The sequence below is a fragment of the Bos mutus genome, chromosome 17, assembly GCF_027580195.1.
Source record: "Bos mutus isolate GX-2022 chromosome 17, NWIPB_WYAK_1.1, whole genome shotgun sequence".
NCBI classification, from domain to species: Eukaryota; Metazoa; Chordata; class Mammalia; order Artiodactyla; family Bovidae; genus Bos; species Bos mutus.
In genome coordinates this window covers 69,438,898-69,459,465 of record NC_091633.1, presented here as the reverse complement: position 1 = coordinate 69,459,465, position 20,568 = coordinate 69,438,898, and the positions used below count along the sequence as shown (strand labels likewise).

Sequence of the window (20,568 nt, the reverse complement as noted above, 5' to 3'; positions counted from 1 at the left end):
CATCCGGCCCAGGAAGCGCAATTCCGGAAGGGGCTGAGCCGAGGTGGCGGCGGTTTCTGTCCTGTCCTCCTGATTCTACTGCTTCTTCCCTGCTGGAGCGCCTGTATAGACGGCAGAGCCATGGTCGAGGTAAAGTGACACTTGGGTGCTCAGGGGCCGTCTGCTTCTGGATTGTTTTTCTTTGGCAGCGGGCGTGGGCGATCGAGGGTTTGGGAGTGTGGGAAGAGAGTAGTGGCTGCGAGGGGGAGGCTGTTTGGCCGAGACCGGGTGGTCTCGAAAGGTTTTCTAGAGGAAGAGAAGAAGCCGGAGTTGTGAAGTGAAGCGAAAGTCGCTCAGTCGTGCCCGACTCTTTGCTACCCCATGGACTATACAGTCCATGGAATTCTCCAGGCTAGAATACTGAAGTGGGTTGGATTTGCCTTCTCCAAGGGGATCTTCCCAACCCAGGGATCGAACCCAGGTCTCCCGCATTGCAGGTGGATTCTCTTACCAGCTGAGCCAAAGGAAAGTCCAGGGAATACTGAAGTGGGTAGGAGTGGGTAGCCTTTCCCTTCTCCAGCAGATCTTCCCTACTCAGGAATGGAGCCGGGGTCTCCTGCATTGCAGGCGGTTTCTTTACCAACTGAGCTGTAAGGGAAGGCCTTCTAGGCGGGAAGCCTGAGGTAATTACTCCAGTTTTCACGCGGTCCTTGGGTACGGAGTTCGTCACGGTCTTAGGCGTGGCTTTTATTGAACATCGATGTTTGACAACAGGTACTCGCCGTCTGCTGGGTAGAGTCAGTGACTCTGTGTCCTCACTGGTGGTCTCCTCTGGTCTTCACTTTGTCTTCTATTTAAGCTCTTTTCCGGGAAAACCAGCCATTCTTGAATTTTTGCATTTCCCTCTAGTTTGAACTATCATTCTGTTAGCAAGCTCTGTTCATTTTAATCTCAGAATTCTTGGCTCTTTGTCTAGGCCCACTGTCATCACCTGAATTCAGACCGCATCATCTTCCACCAGCGCTAATACATTTGCTTTTAGGTGGTCGGTCTTTTTGCTTCCGCGTTTGTCATCCCTCTCCCTTCCGCACCAAATTGATCTGTTTAAAACCTAAGTTGATCGAGCTTTTCTTGTATGAGACTTTAGTGACCCTGTGTAAAACTAGAGCAAAAATGCACAGTCTTGCAATGGTATAAAAAACAACTTACCGGGACTTTGTCTGTCCTTACAACCTCATCTTCCAGCACGAACCCTCCTTTTCACCGAACATATACTATGTTCTACAGCTTCTGTACTGTACATTATGTACTACAGCTTCTGGCAGTATTTCAGTTACAGAACACTTTTGTATATGGCTTTTTCTCCTTGTCTGGATTTTTTTTTTTTTTTTGATTGATTGATTTTTTTCAGTTTCTCTTGGTCTTCGTTCCTGCGCGTGGGCTTTCTGCAGTTGCAAGGAAGGAGGGGCTACTCTTCTTTACCGTGCGGGACCTTCTCATTGCGGCAGCTTCTCTTTGCCGAGCACAGACTCGAGGCGCACAGGCTCCTGTAGTTGTGGCGCAGGGACTTTAGTTGTTCTGTGGCCTATGGATTCTTCCCCGACCAGGTGGAACCTGTGTCCCCGCATTGGCAGGCAGATTCTGATCTGCTGTACCACCTGAGAAGTCCTGCCTGAATTGTTCTTACCTCTATTTTGTGCAAGACTGATTCCTTCTCTGCTTAGCTGCCACCTCAGAGAGATCTTCCATAACCAGCCTAAGGTCTTGCTCTGTTTGTCTCAGCCCCCTGCTTGTTTCCTTCATAGCAGTTATTAAAATATGGAGTTACTTACCCTATTTTTATGTTTCCTCTTGAGCACAGGGACGGTGGCTGCCTTTTCATTATTCTGTTGTTAGTTTCTAGCACAATACCTGGCACTCATTTAATAGGAACTCAGTAAATGTGTATTGAACAAGTGACTGATTTCAGGCATCGCTCGGTTGGTAAACCTGGGGCTGTGGCCCAAGAGGAGCTTCCTCCTCTTCCCTGAACTTGACTCCTATAGCTTGTTATAAATAGCTGTGGTGAGTGGTACAAAGTTTTACATATTTAAAGGTGTAAAGTTTATCATTAATTTGCTTCAGTTTAGATTATGGTGTATGTAATTTGTAGCTAGGTATGTAATTACACTCTTTCTTTCTAGGAGGTGCAGAAGCATTCTGTACACACGCTTGTGTTCAGGTCGTTGAAGAGAACCCATGACATGTTTGTGGCTGATAATGGAAAACCTGTGCCTTTGGATGAAGAGAGGTAGGGATAGTTCCTTTTCAATTGCTAGAATGTTTCAACTTTTAATAATGGGGGAAGAGAGCAGGGAGAGGGGAACCTTTAAAAATTAGTGAGTAATACTAACTTTTAGGAGATCTATTAGTAATGAATGATGTTTTGGCATAATTTAAGCTGATTTAACTACTTTTTGGCTTTTTACAGAAAAATTCCCCTTAATTAATTGCATTTTACAAATACCCAGTAATTAGGAGAGTCCCTTTTAGGTGTTATATTTTATAATCAATCACTTTGTATGTGCTTTCAGCTTCCTGCTGCTCTCAGAGCCTTGCTGAGCTGAAATTGTACCTGGCCAGTACTTCTACTCCCATCTTTTCTCGTTAGTATGATGAAGATTCTTGAGTGGTGGCATATTTTTGGTTCTACATCTCCAGCTCCAGTCTGGGATTGCATTATGTGCAGTGTTCCTTCTTTGTCCTTTACCCTTCTTTTAAAATCTACCTAATTACTCAAACAAGCATTTATATTTAATTAACAAAGTGGGCTGTCCTTAAAAGTAGCATAGTACTTGCATTTCTTTGTAAAATACTGAACTAAGTACTGGGATTAGTTTTAATTAGTCTTTCTAGATATATCCAGGAAAGGTTACTATAGAAGCTCTTAACTGTATTTTTACATTTAGACATATAGAAGGGAAGTATATTGACTCTGACATTTTTTAAAGGATATATTAGTTTCTATATATTTTAACATCAGTTAGACCTTCGATAAATCAACATGAAGGTTTTTTATAATTGGTCAACAAACTGAAACATACTCAGCTTAATGGATGCTGTGTGGTAGATTGTGAACAAAGTTTGGAAATGCACTTGGAAATTTTTTAAAATGTTGTTTAACTTTAAAATCTTACCAGAAACGTTTTCTACATTAAGATTAGGCAAGCTTAAGCTATTTAAAAATTTGTGTCCTAGCTATCTATGAATATATTTACATTCATAAATATATTTAAAGTACTCAAAGATACATTTTTGTGTTTATAATTTTTAAATAGTCACAAACGGAAAATGGCAATCAAGCTGCGTAATGAATATGGTCCTGTGTTGCATATGCCTACTTCCAAAGAAAATCTTAAAGAGAAAGTCCCTCAGAATGCGTCAGATTCATATGGACACAAACAGTATCCTGCCAATCAAGGTGAGCGTGGTTTTGTCAGAATTGTCAGGATTTAAATGTGAATTTTAAAAATAGAAAAATGAAAATATCTTATTAGTGCTCCTCCTAGAAGGACTTCTTAGAATCACAACCCTATTTAACAGCTATACCAAGATTATAGTAGAAGTCCTGATTTCCTCATAATGAGTGAGATTATTGGTTGGTGGATTTTTTTCCTTATATGAAATTGAAAAACTGTTATGATGATGACAGAGATTCTTAGGATTTGATGATAGTCATCAGTTCAGTTCAGTTCAGTCGCTCAGTCGTGTCCGACTCTTTGCAACCCCATGAATCGCAGCATGCCAGGCCTCCCTGTCCGTCACCAACTCCCGGAGTTCACTCAGACTCACGTCCATTGAGGCAGTGATGCCATCCAGCCATCTCATCCTCTGTCGTCCCCTTCTCCTCCTGCCCCCAATCCCTCCCAGCATCAGAGTCTTTTCCAATGAGTCAACTCTTCGCATGAGGTGGCCAAAGTACTGGAGTTTCAGCTTTAGCATCAGTCCCTCCAAAGAAATCCCAGGGCTGATCTCCTTCAGAATGGACTGGCTGGATCTCCTTGCAGTCCAAGGGACTCTCAAGAGTCTTCTCCAACACCACAGTTCAAAAGCATCAATTCTTCGGCGCTCAGCCTTCTTCCCAGTCCAACTCTCACCTCCATACATGACCACAGGAAAAACCATAGCCTTGACTACATGGACCTTTGTTGGCAAAGTAATGTCTCTGCTTTTGAATATGCTATCTAGGTTGGTCATAAGTTTCCTTCCAAGGAGTAAGTGTCTTTTAATTTCATGGCCACAATCACCATCTGCAGTGATTTTGGAGCCCAAAATAATAAATTCTGACACTATTTCCACTGTTTCCCCATCTATTTCCCATGAAGTGATGGGACCAGATGCCATGATCTTCGTTTTCTGAATGTTGAGCTTTAAGCCAACTTTTTCACTCTCCTCTCTCACTTTCATCAAGAGGCTTTTGAGTTCCTCTTCACTTTCTGCCATAAGAGTGGTGTCATCTGCATATCTGAGGTTATTGATATTTCTCCTGGCAATCTTGATTCCGGCTTGTGTTTCTTCCAGTCCAGCGTTTCTCGTGATGTACTCTGCATTTAAGTTAAATAAGCAGGGTGACAATATACAGCCTTGACGTACTCCTTTTCCTATTTGGAACCAGTCTGTTGCTCCATGTCCAGTTCTAACTGTTGCTTCCTGACCTGCATACAGATTTCTCAAGAGGCAGGTCAGGTGGTCTGGTATTCCCATCTCTTGAAGAATTTTCCACAGTTTATTGTGATCCACACAGTCAAAGGTTTTGGCATAGTCAATAAAGCAGAAATAGATGTTTTTCTGGAACTCTCTTGCTTTTTCCATGATCCAGCAGATGTTGGCAATTTGATCTCTGATTCCTCTGCCTTTTCTAAAACCAGCTTGAACATCAGGAAGTTCACGGTTCACGTATTGCTGAAGCCTGGCTTGGAGAATTTTGAGCATTAATTTACTAGCATGTGAGATGAGTGCAACTGTGCGGTAGTTTGAGCATTCTTTGGCATTGCCTTTCTCATAGTGGAGACTAAAGGGAAAATTCCTAACCTGTGGAGAGGGCATCTGTCTGTTTTGGCTATAATTCAGAAAGGTGATATTAAGTACTAAAATCATAGTGAATAAAGATAATCCAGGGTTCCACAAGAAAACCATTTTCTTAGAAGGTAAGCCTGAGTGGATTCTTACTTGCCAGGATGGCCTTTCTATTGCTATTACATTGCTGTGTAACAAACTTACAAGCTTTCTTGACCTCACATCAGCAAACGGCCAAGGAAATAGCTGTGTATATGTCTCCAGAAGCCAAAACAAAAATGATCAACTTACCTTATTTCTGAGACTTGATTAGTTGGGAAAATTTAAGAAATCCAGTTGATAATTTAATATTATTTAATTCATTAAAAGAAATAGCATGTGTATATAAGGTAATTTTGCCATTGATGAATTTTCTTTCTCACTCTTTCTTTTGGTAGGACAAGAAGTTGAATATTTGGTGACAGGTACACATCCGTATCCACCAGGACCTGGTAAGTGAACTGTTATATTTGAAAATGTCTTATGGTCACTTATATTTCCACGAATGAGCCAATAATATGATCCCCATTGCCTGTAGAATATAAGATAAGCTCCATAACCAGATATTCAGGCAGAGCATTTTAGATAAGAATTAACTTAAGTTTCATATGCAGTCATTCTGCAAACTAAATTAAGCACCTATTTTTCATCAGTCACTGTGCTAAGAATTCAAAAGACTGCTCTGGGCTAAGACAAGCTTATTACCTGAAGGTTTAGTTAGACACATTAATATCACTAAGCTTATAAAAGTGTTGAAAATGTTCATGTAGAAGCAGGTATGATAGAAACATATCCTGGCTATGTTGTGCGTGTAGAGGAATTAGCACACAAGTAGAGTGGCCACAGTCACAGAGTGGAGGACACAAAGCTTAGTATATCTGCTGCTGCTGCTAAGTCGTTTCAGTCGTGTCCAACTCTGTGCGACCCCATAGACGGCAGCCCACCAGGTTCCGCCGTCCCTGGGATTCTCCAGGCAAGAACACTAGAGTGGGTTGCCATTTCCTTCTCCAATGCATGAAAGTGAAAAGTGAAAGTGAAGTCGCTCAGTTGTGCCCGACTCTTAGCAACCCCATGGACTGCAGCTTCCAGGCTCCTCCGTCCATGGGATTTTCCAGGCAGAGTACTCGAGTGGGTTGCCTTAGTATATCTAGATTCTAGTAATTTTAGAGGACAGAATTCATCACATTGAAAGTATAGATAAATTAGTGCTTTTTGTTGTAGGAATTTACATTTACCCTTGGAAACACTCTGTTAGTATTTGGGGAATTGCTTAATTTTTATATTTGAAAGTAGTATCCTAAGATAATAGAGATTTAACTATTATGTATTAAATTTAACTACTATGTTGGGCTATGTTCATATCAAACTATTTTGATTAAATGTGTGAGATAAATTTGAGATATACATTGAGCAATATTTATTATAGAAGAGTTAAAAACAAAAGGCCTGCAAAATATAATAAAAATTTTTATAATATCACCATCTGGAGATAATTAACATTTCCTTTTTGGCATGTCTTACTCCAGTTTTTTATTGTAAATGCATATAAATGAAAGCAAAGATAGATACTAAAAATAGTTGATTTTTTTCTAATTTTAACAGGGGTTGCTTTGACAGCAGACACTAAGATCCAAAGAATGCCAAGTGAATCAGCTGCACAGTCCTTAGCTGTGGCATTACCTGCTTCTCAAGCCAGGTAGGAAATATGCTTCTAAATTACAAAGATTTTGAAAGCATAGTTTACTGCTTTAACATTTTTTTCTCATATTTAAATTTGTTTCTTTGTAATTATGTATTATGTGACATTTTCCTTTACCAGTGCTTACAAAAACTTTTTAAAAAGAGTCAGTCCTGCAGATGAAGTGACTGGAGGCATTGCTTACTTACAGTGTGCCGGTTCTTTTCATTTTCCTCAGAGCTGATGCAAATCGTCCTGTGCCTGCTGGCGGTGAATACCGGCACCCCGGGGCTCCTGACCGTGCGCAGCCTGCAGGGGCGGTGAGTCTGTGTCGAATCTTGCCGTGCTGCGGGTTTCTGACTGTGGAGCATACTGCCTGTGTCCCTTTACTCTTAAGAGTCTCACCTGAAATGTTAAATGAATGAACATTTTCCTTGGGATTTTTCAAGTAAATAGCAGCCTAAAAGTGAAAGTGTTAGTCGCTCAGTCCTGTCCGACCCTTTGTGACCCCAGGGACTGTAGCCCTCCAGGCACCTCTGCCCAAGGAATTTTCCAGGCATTAATACTGGAATGGGTTGCCACTCTCTTCTCCATGGGATCTTCCCAACCCAGGTATTGAACCCAGGTCTCCTGCAATAGCAGGCAGACTCTTCCTGAGCTCATTGTTAATATTTCATAGCCCTAAAATTTAAGTTGCTAGTGAACTGACAAAAGAAGTTCTATTAATCCTGTGTCTTACTTGCATGTTGGGCGTGACAGTTATTTTGATGAGGATACTGTGATGTTGCTGTTTGTTACCCAGTATTAAAAATACAAGCACTGTTGTTCTGAAGCTTGTATTAGTATGTGTTAGATGTGAAGTGTCTTTTATTAAGCTCTCAGTTGGTTTATCCTGTTTGAGTTGAGTGCTATTGGCATTATAGTATTCATAGGCTATACAACTAGTATTTTATAAATGAGCATTTAAAAATATATAATTTATCTGTAAGTAAGTGGCAGCTGTTGTTACCAATGAAAGTAGTTGTAGAAAGAATAACTAAAAATGCAGTTTGCTTTATTATGCTGTCACTTGACATAAGTACAGGCCTTACTTCCTCAGTTTGTTGTGCAGTTGCTTTATGAAGTGAGTAAATTTGTAGTCCTCCCACCACATTTTTCTTTAGCCTCCATTCACAGGATCTTCCCAGACTTTCTGCCTGCTTGGGATATAACGTAAGCCTCTTGAGCACAGGCGGTTTACAGACTTCAGTATTTTTTGGATGGGATGCTAGCAGTAGATGGTTATATCAGCTAGTATACCCTTATATAGTCTTGAAATACTTTTGTAGGAGATAAATAGAAGGAACTTTCAATCTCCTTTGTAATATTAGATCAATAATGTTAAAACGTGACAAAGGCAGTGGCATTAATCCACTTACAGTTACTTAAAAATTGAAGTTTATGTTGAGCACTAACCACTCTGTCATAGTCCTCGGAATCGCTCTGTGGGGCAGTTGCTGTTATTTCCATTTTACTAATGAGGCACAGAAATGCCTTAATTTCTTACCTCAGGTCTTCAGCTGGTAATGGACAGAATTGGGTTTTGAACCCATGCACAGTGATATGTGCTTTCAATGCTAAGGTTTTGCCTCATGAGATTTTTTGTGTTTTAAAGTCAAACTTAACAAACAGAACATATAGTTCTGATTGGAAGTCTTAGACTCATTTTCTGGGTATGCAAATATTTTTCAGCTTTCCTTTAAGGAAAAAAAAGCCTTTCATAAATCCTCTTGACTTTCCATTTTAGAATTGATAACATGAAATTGTAGATAGGATGTCTTTAATAATAATATAATCTTTTCCTTATCTAGGTTGTTATGGAGGGTAGCAATGCCAAGAACTCTGCACTGATGGCTAAAAAAGCCCCTACAATGCCAAAACCCCAGTGGCACCCACCCTGGAAACTCTACAGAGTGAGTGACCCTGTCTGTCATTGCACTACAGAAACATGATCACTGCTTTCCAGTTAAACAAGAGCCAAGGGCTAGAATAAAGAGGAAACAGTGACTATATGACAGCTGGTAGTTTGGGGTTGGGGGGAAGGGGGTTAGGCACTATCTTAAAAGATATCTTGGAAAGTAAACTTCATTAAGTAGAAGTTATATACTTATATTTTGTATAAAATGTAGTATAAAATATTGATGAAAGCTCCTGAATGGAGAGCACACAAAATAAATTTAGGAATGTGTTTGAGGTGTCTTTATGAAGGTCAAGGAGAAAATCAATGCATCAGGACATTTCAAATGTACCAAATATTAAGTAAAATGTAAATAGTAGGAAACAGACAGCTGTACATGTCACCAGACTATAGAATAGACTTTCTTTTGGTGTATAGATCTAATAAATCTTAAAGGTTATAAACTTGGTTAGCCACTACCACAATCTGGATAATTAGAACTTCTATCAATTCACACATACCCCTGGGCTGTTTTTTATAATCACACCCTTCCCTACCCTGCCAACCTTTCATCTGTTTTCTATCATTATAGTTGTGCTTTTCAGTTGTATCGTAAATTCAGTATATATCTTTTGGGGCTGAGTTTCTTCACTCAGCTTACTGCATTTAGATTCATCTAAGTTGTTGCATGTATTAATGCATTCCTTCTTATTGTCAAGCAGTAATCCATTGTATAGATATACCACAGTTTGCATATTCATCCATTCACCAGTTGAAGATAATTTAACACTTATCTTAAAATCTAATTAGCAGTTAATCTTATAAACTTATCATTTGAGGATGGGGTAGGGCAAGTCAGATTGGATGAAATTTAACACAAGCATGATGACTTGAAATTGAATCAGCTTTAGTTTATGTATAGTGAGCTTGCTCATTCTGTCTTTTTTCCTTAATACAGGTGATCAGTGGGCATCTTGGCTGGGTTCGATGTATTGCTGTCGAACCTGGAAATCAGTGGTTTGTTACTGGATCTGCTGACAGAACTATAAAGGTAATAAGAAAACAAGAAAAAAGTAAATATGACTTTTTGTTTGCCATGTAATTTTAATGTGTTTTAAGTTATTTCCTCTGGGTAACTGCTGTTGTAGTTCTCTGATTTGTAGACCTGAGTGTGCAGTAAAATTTATTGCCTGTTAAAATAATTTGTACCAGTTAAATGTCCCAAATAAGTATCTGTTTGAGAAAGTGGTATTTAAACAACAGTTTTTTTCCAGATAGTGCATGCTGACTGTCTCCAAGTAATTCCTTCATATTTTTTCCCCTTCTGATTACAAAATTAAAGCAGGCTTATCTATTAAAAAGTGTGGAAAATGTTAAGGAGAAGAAAAGAATGTAGACCCATACATAATCCTATTACTGTCAGATATTTGAATAAATTTATTTTTAACTTCTCTGTGTATGTGTATCTGCATTTTCTTCTGAGCATTTTTCCTGTGGTTATAAATGTGTATCTTTTAAACATTCATGTTCAAATATGTAATTCTGTCCCAGGTTTTTTTTCACTTAAGTGAAAGTGAAAGTCACTCAGTTGTGTCTGAGTCTTTGAGACCCCATGGACTATACAGTCCATGGAATTCTCCAGGCCAGAATACTGGAGTGGGTAGCCGTTCCCTTCTTCAGGGGATCTTCCCAACCCAGGAATCAACCTGTGTTTCTTACGTCTCCTGCATTGGCAGGCGAGTTCTTTACCACTAGTGCTACCTGGGAAGCCCCATATACATGTGTGTGTGTATACATGTATATATGTGAATGGTTTATTACAGGATATTGAATATAGTTCCCTGAGCCATATATTAGGACCTTGTTGTCTGTCAGTTCTATATATACTAGTTTGCATCTCTGAATCCCAAACTGCCTATCCACCCCTCCTCTGAACATCTTTTTAAGTGCTTCTATAGTATTGTTATCATTGGATACGCTGTAGTCTGTTTTCCTACTGTTGAACATTAAAGTTTTTTAGCTTCCTCATTTTTAACTATCATAAGCAATGCTTTTGTGTAATTAGTGTGGGCCTAAAGCTTTTTCAAATAGCTTTACAAATAGCTCTGAAAACAAGAGAAGCGAAAATCAAAGGAGAAAAGGAAAGATATAAGCATCTGAATGCAGAGTTCCAAGGACTAGCAAGAAGAGATAAGAAAGCCTTCCTCAGTGATCAATGCAAAGAAATAGAGGAAAACAACAGAGTGGGAAAGACTAGAGATCTCTTCAAGAAAATTAAAAATACCAAGAGAACATTTCATGCAAAGATGGGCTCAATAAAGGACAGAAATGGTATGGACCCAACAGAAGCAGAAGATATTAAGAAGGGATGGCAAGAATACACAGAAGAACTGTACAAAAAAGATCTTCACGACCCAGATAATCACAATGTTGTGATCACTGACCTAGAGCCAGACATCCTGGAATGTGAAGTCAAGTGGGCCTTAGAAAGCATCACTATGAACAAAGCTAGTGGAGTTGATGGAATTCCAGTTGAGCTATTCCAAATCCTGAAAGATGATGCGGTGAAAGTGCTGCACTCGAAATGCCAGCAAACGTGGAAAACTCAGCAGTGGCCACAGGACTGGAAAAGGTCAGTTTTCATTCCAATCCCAAAGAAAGGCAGTGCCAAAGAATGCTCAAACTACCGCACAATTGCACTCATCTCATACGCTAGTAAAGTAATGCTCAAAATTCTCCAAGCCAGGCTTCAGCAGTACATGAACCGTGAACTTCCTGATGTTCAAGCTGGTTTTAGAAAAGGCAGAGGAACCAGAGATCAAATTGCCAACATCCACTGGATCATCAAAAAAGCAAGAGAGTTCCAGAAAAACATCTATTTCTGCTTTATTGACTATGCCAAAGCCTTTGACTGTGTGGATCACAATAAACTGTGGAAAATTCTGAAAGAGATGGGAATACCAGACCACCTGACCTACCTCTTGAGAAACCTATATGCAGGTCAGGAGGCAACAGTTAGAACTAGACATGGAACAATAGACTGGTTCCAAATAGGAAAAGGAGTTCATCAAGGCTGTATATTGTCACCCTGCTTATTTAACTTCTATGCAGAGTACATCATGAGAAACGCTGGGCTGGAAGAAGCACAAGCTGGAATCAAAATTGCCAGGAGAAATATCAATAACCTCAGATATGCAGATGATACCACCCTTATGGCAGAAAGTGAAGAAGAACCAAAAAGCCTCTTGAAAGTGAAAGAGGAGAGTGAAAAAGTTGGCTTAAAGCTCAACATTCAGAAAACAAAGATCATGGCATCCGGTCCCATCACTTCATGGGAAATAGATGGGGAAACAGTGGAAACAGTGTCAGACTTTATTTTTGGGGGCTCCAAAATCACTGCAGATGGTGACTGCAGCCATGAAATTAAAAGACGCTTACTCCTTGGAAGAAAAATTATGACCAACCTAGATAGCATATTCAAAAGCAGAGACATTACTTTGGCAACAAAGGTCCGTCTAGTCAAGGCTATGGTTTCTCCTGTGGTCATGTATGGATGTGAGAATTGGACTATAAAGAAAGCTGAGCGCCGAAGAATTGATGCTTTAGAACTGTGGTGTTGGAGAAGACTCTTGAGAGTCCCTTGGACTGCAAGGAGATGCAACCAGTCCATCCTGAAGGAGATCAGCCCTGGGATTTCTTTGGAGGGAATGATGCTGAAGCTGAAACTCCAGTACTTTGGCCACCTCATGCGAAGAGTTGACTCATTGGAAAGACTCTGATGCTGGGAGAGATTGGGGGCAGGAGGAGAAGGGGACGACAGAGGATGAGATGGCTGGATGGCATCACCGACTTGATGGATGTGAGTTTGAGTGAACTCCGGGAGATGGTGATGGACAAGGAGGCCTGGCGTCCTGGGATTCATGGGGTCGCAAAGAGTCAGATACGACTGAGCAACTGAACTGAAAGCTTTTTCTGTATTTTAAATTTTCTCTATTGTTTTTTCTGTATTTTCTGTATTGCTTTGTTATAGTTTGCCAGAAAAAGTATTAAAAGGTCAGACATTCTTGAAGTTGATACCCAAAAGTTAAATTATTTTCCAAAATGGGTGAATTGATGCTTGCAGAATGTGAGAGGATCCTTTTCAGGACATTACTTATGTTTCTTTAAAAATACCTATGAATATGATGGGCTCCCCTGGTGGCTCAGCGGTAAAGAATCCGCCTGCACTGCAGGAAATGTGGGTTTGATCCCAGAGTTGGGAAGATCCCCTGGAGGAGGGCATAGCAACCCAGTCCAGTTTCTCGCCTGGAGAATCCCATGGACCTCTAGAGGAGCCTGGCAGGCTACAGACCATAGGGTCACAAAGAGTTGAACATGACTGAAGCAACTTAACATGCTAGTATAAGTAGAAATGAATATCTAATCTTTAAAAAAGAAAACTGTATATTAAATTTGTAGTAAGGTTGAACTTTTTAATACTTTATTTGCTACTTTTCAGGATTTCTTTTTAAGTTGATGCCATCCTTGACTAATTTAATACCTCAGTATTCATTCTTTGGCTCAGTACCCTTTATATATTAAGAACTTTTTGTCATCTATGCAAATACTTTCCCAGTTTGAGCATGCCTTTTAATTCTCTTTCTCCTGCTTTTATTTTTGGTGATGGGGTTATTTTGCAAACTTTTATATTTTTATATGTTTTTATCTTTCACTTTTGATGACAATTTTAACATTAAGATTCTAAAAATTTGCTTTGAAATAATCAGCAAGAGTAAAATTAAGTATTTTTTGATTGCAGATTTGGGACTTGGCTAGTGGCAAGTTGAAACTGTCGTTAACTGGGCACATAAGCACAGTACGTGGTGTGATAGTGAGCACGAGGAGCCCGTACCTGTTCTCCTGTGGAGAAGACAAGCAAGTCAAATGCTGGGATCTCGAGTATAATAAGGTATGTGTGGAGCTGAGGACTGAAAGCATCATGAGCCCCTATTTATCTTCCCAGTTACAGATATGTTAACTCTCCTCCCTTCTTTTTTAGGTTATAAGGCACTATCATGGACATCTGAGTGCCGTGTACGGCTTGGATTTGCACCCAACCATCGATGTGCTGGTGACCTGTAGCCGAGACTCAACCGCACGGGTAAGTGGACTGGAGCCCATCTGTGCATACACTGCTCCCTGCAGGGTGCGATCCTGAGGTCTGTGTTTCTGGATAGAGAATTTCAAGATCCTTACTTTGACCCGTCAGTACCCCACCTAGTCTTCATCCCCAGCTCTGTGGCCTCACCATGTCCACTGTTGGGTGGACCTGCCCCTGAAATGTGACAGGTTATTTCATTTACACACTTTCTTCATTCTGTTCAGACAGGTCGACACAGTTTTCTAGTCAGTTCCCATGCTTGAATTGATCTTGTTACTTGCCTGAAGATGGGAATACCTGTTTTCATTGATGGTATTGTGTGCTGTTTTTATAGATTTGGGATGTGAGAACTAAAGCCAGTGTACACACATTATCTGGACATACTAATGCAGTGGCTACAGTGAGGTGTCAGGCTGCGGAACCACAAATTATCACTGGTATGATCCGTACTTTTCAAGTTTACGGTATATTCATATCAGCGTGCATTATGATTATATACTTTTCATATTTACTGTGATTCTTGCTTTGTGTTGTATATTCAGTGTTTCTGTGTGCACTTGAAATTTATTGTGGTAACATTTAATTCTGTTTTTATGTCATAAGTTTTATATATCATAGAATCTTTGTATCATGTAATGTCTGACTAGAAAGTAGTGCTATTAGATACAACTAAGTGCTGTTTTATAGTTTCAAAATTAGCAGTCTAAGAAATTAATGTTAGAAGACGCAGTACCCCGGACTTTTAGAACTGATTTGAGTCTTGCTTTGCTTCAAACATGGTTAATAGCAATGAATCTTTAAGACTAGAAAATAATTCCTTCCCTTGTTTTATTTAAATAATCATTAGAGTTTTTGCCTTCCTCTCCACTAGGGAATAACATTATGTATTTGTTTTCACGTTTGTTCTGGCTCTTCAGATGACAGTGTACTAAGCATTTATTACATTTAAGAATTAAAATCAACCAAATATTTTGAAAGTATAGAAAGCAATTAGTCAAAGATTGATACAACTTTCGTTCCATATATATGTGTCTGTAGAAGAATGCTTCAGGTTTTATTATATTTAACTCTTGCATTCTTTTTTTCTGGTCTGTATTTTGGGGATTCTCCTTACAGGAAGCCATGATACTACAATACGATTATGGGATTTGGTGGCTGGAAAAACAAGAGTCACATTAACAAATCACAAAAAATCAGTCAGAGCTGTGGTTTTACATCCAAGACAGTAAGTCTGTTTTCCTAAGTAGCTTCTCTTCTTCCTCAATTCTTAGTATAATTCAGAAATAGCAAAATTAGTACTACTTTGGTAGTCATTTAGTCATTTTTCAGACCTGTTCCATTTATGAGCTTGCATTTCCTTTATTTTCCTTGTGAAGTATTTTTCTTGTCCTCCATAAGATGAAGAAAACTTTCTACATGGTGAAAAATGATGTCAAATGAGATAATACAAATAAATCATGGTGACAGGCTGCATGTCATAATGGAAGCTAATAGTCGCTAGATTTAATGTTTTGGACAAAAATACTATTGGACACTGGACTAAACATAGAATAGTTAATTTCATAATGAAAAAATTAATATTCATAGGAAAAAAATAGTAGGTATCATGAACATTATTCACAGAGAGATGGAGCATAACATCACAACCTGCTGTCTGTAAAACCCTGTCCCCTGGCACTCCCAAGGTCACTCGTCTCCTGCCTCGCCTCCCTCCCCACCTTCCCTGCCTTTATCTTGTCTCCTCCTTCCGATCCCTGTCTCCCTCACTCCCTTTCTTCCTCTCCCTGACTCCCTTCTCTCTTCCTCTCCTTCTCTTACTTCTTCTTTCTCTCTTCTTCTGGCTTTCTCTCTCGCTTTCTCCAAAACACTTACATCACCCCTTGCCCTTCATGTGAGTTTAGGGGGTTGTATGTTTATTGCTTTAGCTCAGTGTAGAGCACTGGGGAAATGAGAGGAGAATATAACTTCAATCTAGGACTTATACATTTAAAGTAATTTAGAAATCTGATATAAGTTGGAACAGATCTTTTTGTCTTGATATTTTTATCTTGGTATGATGATAATATTTTGCCAAAACTACATAGATTCTGATGATACATGCAAAATGTAGCCATAATAAGATTTTTTTTTAAATCCACATTGTATTTAACTTTGTTTACTTTATTATTAATTCTTTTCTTATTTCAGTTACACATTTGCATCTGGTTCTCCAGATAACATAAAACAGTGGAAATTCCCCGATGGAAGTTTCATTCAAAATCTTTCTGGTCACAATGCTATTATTAACACATTGACAGTAAATTCTGATGGAGTGCTTGTATCTGGAGGTAAAGTATTTTTATGATAAATATGTTTTAGTCTATTTTTTTTTAGCGAATAAAATTTCTAAGTCATTACACTGACGTATTAGAATAGAACTTGCGTGTTTAACATGTGTATTCATGCAAATTCATAATACATATAGCATATTTCATAGTTCAGTTCTCTTTAAGTTCCCACATTGATAGATCTAAGTTAAGGATTTATGCCAGAAATCATCTAAAGTTTGGTTGTGTGTTTTGAAGTTGAATGTCATTTTGTGATGCTTTTTGAGATCTATAATAAATTCTGAATTAAGCACAAATGAAAGTAGACAAATTGATGTTAAGAGGAGCTTAAGTGCCTGTGTATTATGTATCTTTATAACTCCATGGTGCTTGGCTGAGGATGGGTCCTTAATAAGTGTTTGTCAGGCTGAACTGTTGAGGGGACACTTGGTCTAACCTGTCTTTCCCTTTAAGCTGACAATGGCACTATGCATCTCTGGGACTGGAGAACTGGCTACAATTTCCAGAGGGTTCACGCAGCAGTGCAGCCTGGGTCTTTGGACAGTGAGTCAGGAATATTTGCTTGTGCTTTCGATCAGTCTGAAAGTCGATTACTAACTGCTGAAGCTGATAAAACCATAAAAGTGTACAAAGAGGATGATACAGCAGTAAGTTCTGTATTTCATAGATATTTTAAAGTAGAATATATCAGCTTTACCAATTTTCCAGGCATTTTCTCATTTTAAAGCTATTGAAATTATCAGGAGAGGAAATAATCTTCATAAAACTAAAACATTTGTCATGCTGAATAGTGTCTGCTCATAGATTGTTGCATTGGTTTCATTGATGAAGCAAATCTGTAGATAGTTTTGATTTTATCTCAACTTTGCTTATTAGAGTTATTAAGAAAATCTTACCCTAAGAATAACAGCAAAAAAATAGATTGCTATGCAAATTAATTCTAGAATCAGAATCTTAGGTGTTACTAGAATATCTAGAAACCATTAGATTTAAAATGAAGCACCATGAACTGAATTTGTAGCAAATGCATTCATCCTTTATTAGATATTAAATATTATTTATCTTAATATTTATTAGATAATAAATAATCAGGTAATGCCAAAAGTTTGTCACCTATCTTAAAATTGTTAAAGAACTGCTATATGTATAATGCCAAGTAATATAATTTAGAATAAGTGCCTTATTTTTGTTAGAAAGGAACTTATTAAATATGAAGGAGATCAGTAATACTTTGTTTTAACTTACTTACTTTTCTGTTTTTAGACAGAAGAAACTCATCCAGTCAGCTGGAAGCCAGAAATTATCAAGAGAAAGAGATTTTGATGTGTTCATTGTGGTTGCAGTTTTTGTTTTTTTGTTTCTTTTTAGCTTGGCCTTGATGAGAATATCCAGTCATTTGTGCTCTGGCTAGGAATATAAAGCAAAAACTCATGCTTGAATCATTGCATTTTCATATTTTACAATGAACTGTCCTCCCCCATGTTTTTATTTCTAAAATTAACAGTTTGAGATCCTAGAAAGTAAGATGTAGATATCAAGCATATGTGAGTTTTTTGACTATAACTATCCTAAACAGAATGATTTGCCACTTCTATTAAAACACACCCCCTTTTTTTTAACTTACAAAACTGCTTACTTTAGTAGGACATGTTTTGAGGGGAGTAATCTTTCTCTTAAACCCTTAAATACTGGTATCTGTGATTGATATTTTGGGATTAAAGGATTTTTAAGTCTTATGTATGTTTATCTCACCAACAGTTTTTGAGCACATGTTCTGCAAAGTTCTGCACTAGGTACTATTCAGAAAGTATACAGATAAAATGTATCTGTCCTTTAAGACTTCCACTTTCAGCAGCTTACTACAGAAATACTATCATAGAAGTGCCAGTGAAAAACCAGGATAACACAGAGGAAAAGCCCATTTTTTTTCCTTGGGAATGATTGTGGAAGACTTCATGGAGTCAGTGGTGTTTGAGCTGAGTCTTGAGAGGTCACAGAAAGAAAGGGTATTCTAAGGCAAGGTGTGAACTCAAAAACCAGACATTCAAGAGGTGTATGTTCCAGGAACAGAGAGCTGTCTGCTGCACTTGAATGAGAACAGCTGTAGGGAAAGCTTGTGTTTTGAGTTTCAGTTTTATTCCACAAGCAGTAGGTTACCAATATAGGTATCAAACCCTGGAGAAGTAACTGGAGATACCAATTGTTTGAAGCTATACTGAGGATTGCAGTCTTTTGCAGAGACTCCATAGAAAAGTTTAAGTTTTTGATGCCTGTGCCTCTATCCTTAGGATCCTCATGCCCTATCAGTCAAGAAAATTTATCACACTTTACTTTCTATAGTTAGAAAACACAATTATAAGAACAATCAGTTTATAGTTTCAAATGAAGAAATTAAACCATAATTTTGAATAAGGATTTCCAAATATATGTGTCCCATCTTGCATGCTGTAGGTGGGAATGTAGTTGTTAAGCCTTTAGGGAGGGTAGTTTTCCAGAGTATATTGAAAATGCTTGGAATCTTTGGCCAACTCTTCATTAGAAATGAAATTACTAGGAAACTGCCTAATATGAATAATCTGACAAGTGTACACAGCAAGTTCATTTCACCTTTGTTCTTTAATTAAAACTAGCCCAGATGTCCGTTATAACAATAAGGGCTTAATATATTATGGTATTTTCAGTTTCTCTCCATAAAGAGTGAGAAATATCTCTGGAATAATAAGATGTCCAAATTTTACTGTTATATGAAAAAGGAAGTTGTACAAGCATTTTTTTTGATAACTTGTTAATGTTCTAAAAAATAATAGGAAAGTAACACCACATTGTTATCAGTGGCTTTGTGAGAGTGGAATTATGGGAGAACTTTCATGATTGGCTTCATATATTTCTATAATGTTTTAATTTTCTATAAGCATGTATTTTGTAAACTTAAATAAAAAAAAAAAAAACACGGCACTTGCATCCCTGAGAGATGAATTATGCCTTCCAACAGAAGAAAGATCATAGAGGTGAATACTGTCCAAAGCCTGGTCCAAAAGACAAGGAGAAACTGTTAGAACAAGGAGGTGAGGATGATATAGCCCTTGTCATCCTGCCTAGCAAAGCTTCCGCTTACTCTGCTTGTTAGACACAAGTATCAAATTCTGAAGAGCATGAGAAAAATCCATTTCCCTGATTCATGCTGTTCTGTATTGTGGTGCTGTTGAATCTTCTTGCAGAAAGTTTCCACCATGTATGGTCACGAACCTCATGAAATCTTAAGCAGGATTTCTTGTGTGTGCCTTTGTTCTTTGTATTTACTTGGCAAAACCTCAACCCAAGTTAAACCTGAACCTTCCTGTGCCTAGGCCCTGAGTACACTCAAGAACCTGTAAAATGTTAGCGAGACAACTGTGCTAGCTGAACTCATTTTTGATTTATGAGCACACACCATATGTAAGCCATCAGCAGTGACCACACTCATTTCTACAAATAAAATTACACCTTCTTTTCCAAAGGATGAACTACCCACCTACTAACAACTCTGTTGAGTATGTATACAATTACTGCCTTATACTCTTGCCTACTCAAGAACTTAACTTTCATAATTAACCCCTTTCTTTTTTGCAGCATAAATTCCCTTTTTGTCAAATGATGCTCATCAACAAGTATGTTGTAATTTAAATAATATATATATTTAAAATGACTGTCTTAAAAAATCACTAGACCAAATGTTCGTTTCTAGGTATGTACCATTTCTCTTTACCCATTTATAACCTAACCTCTTGTCTGATTCTTCACTTCCCTTTGTCTTAACAGACTCCGATCCAAAAGTAATGAAGACAAATGTGTTCAACATAATTATTAGAAGAAGCTTTTAAAACATAGTAAAAAGAATTGATAAGAAATAATGAAATAAAGATACACAGTTAGTAGTAATAAACCTAAATGTTAATTTTTGGTTACAAAATTAAAATAGATAAAACTATTTAGATAAGAAACAGAAGAATCATAGATACCCTAATAAAAATGATAAAGGGAGGTTGGGGGAGAGAACTCTGTCCAAATCCATGCCTATTATATTTGAAAGAGTCAAATAGAATGGTAAATTTTAAATTTTCCTAAATTTTTATATAAATTCCTATGACTGCAGACTTGCAAAAAACCTACACAGATTACCACAGAAGAAATAGTCAACTCCTATAAAAACCACCTGCACACATCACCAAGCTTGTGCAGATTTAGAGTGAAATTCTAATTACAATGCACTTTAAATTTTTCTAGGACCTAGGTAAAGGAGAGCTTTTTATGATTTAAAGTGTGAGTATAACAAAAATATCCAATAAAGCACAAAGGAAATTTTAATTTCATTTTGCTTATGAATCAACACAAAAGTCAGTAGTAAAGTTAAAGTTTAATAAAAGAATCAAGCTTT

At 38.0% G+C, this 20,568-nt stretch overlaps 1 protein-coding gene across 3 annotated transcripts; it reads left to right on the top strand.

The window, feature by feature from the left end:
- The first annotated feature begins 6 nt into the window (after positions 1 to 6).
- PLRG1 (pleiotropic regulator 1) lies at positions 7 to 19,751 on the top strand. Of its 3 annotated transcripts, none has more exons than XM_070386681.1 (15): positions 7 to 129; positions 2,163 to 2,269; positions 3,297 to 3,439; positions 5,472 to 5,525; positions 6,676 to 6,769; positions 6,990 to 7,071; positions 8,602 to 8,703; positions 9,646 to 9,738; positions 13,486 to 13,635; positions 13,726 to 13,827; positions 14,162 to 14,264; positions 14,944 to 15,052; positions 16,015 to 16,154; positions 16,608 to 16,697; positions 17,418 to 19,751. In XM_070386681.1, the coding sequence occupies exons 1-15, from the start codon at positions 121 to 123 to the stop codon at positions 17,531 to 17,533; spliced, it is 1,494 nt and encodes a 497-aa protein (XP_070242782.1). In that variant the 5' UTR covers positions 7 to 120; the 3' UTR covers positions 17,534 to 19,751. The 3 variants fall into 3 exon arrangements, with proteins under 3 accessions (XP_070242782.1, XP_005901441.1, XP_070242783.1); XM_005901379.3 differs by having other exon boundaries at positions 16,608 to 16,801; positions 17,418 to 19,746; XM_070386682.1 differs by lacking the exon at positions 7 to 129 and adding an exon at positions 2,553 to 2,624 and having other exon boundaries at positions 2,158 to 2,269; positions 16,608 to 16,801; positions 17,418 to 19,750.
- The last annotated feature ends 817 nt before the right edge of the window (positions 19,752 to 20,568 follow it).

What these genes read in the sequence shown, in the direction of transcription:
- PLRG1 (XM_005901379.3), top strand. An exon ending in GTGCCTTTGGATGAAGAGAG is followed by an intron (nt 2,270 to 3,296) that starts GTAGGGATAGTT and finishes ATTTTTAAATAG; the next exon opens with TCACAAACGGAAAATGGCAA. An exon ending in ACAAAGAGGATGATACAGCA is followed by an intron (nt 16,802 to 17,417) that starts GTAAGTTCTGTA and finishes TTCTGTTTTTAG; the next exon opens with ACAGAAGAAACTCATCCAGT.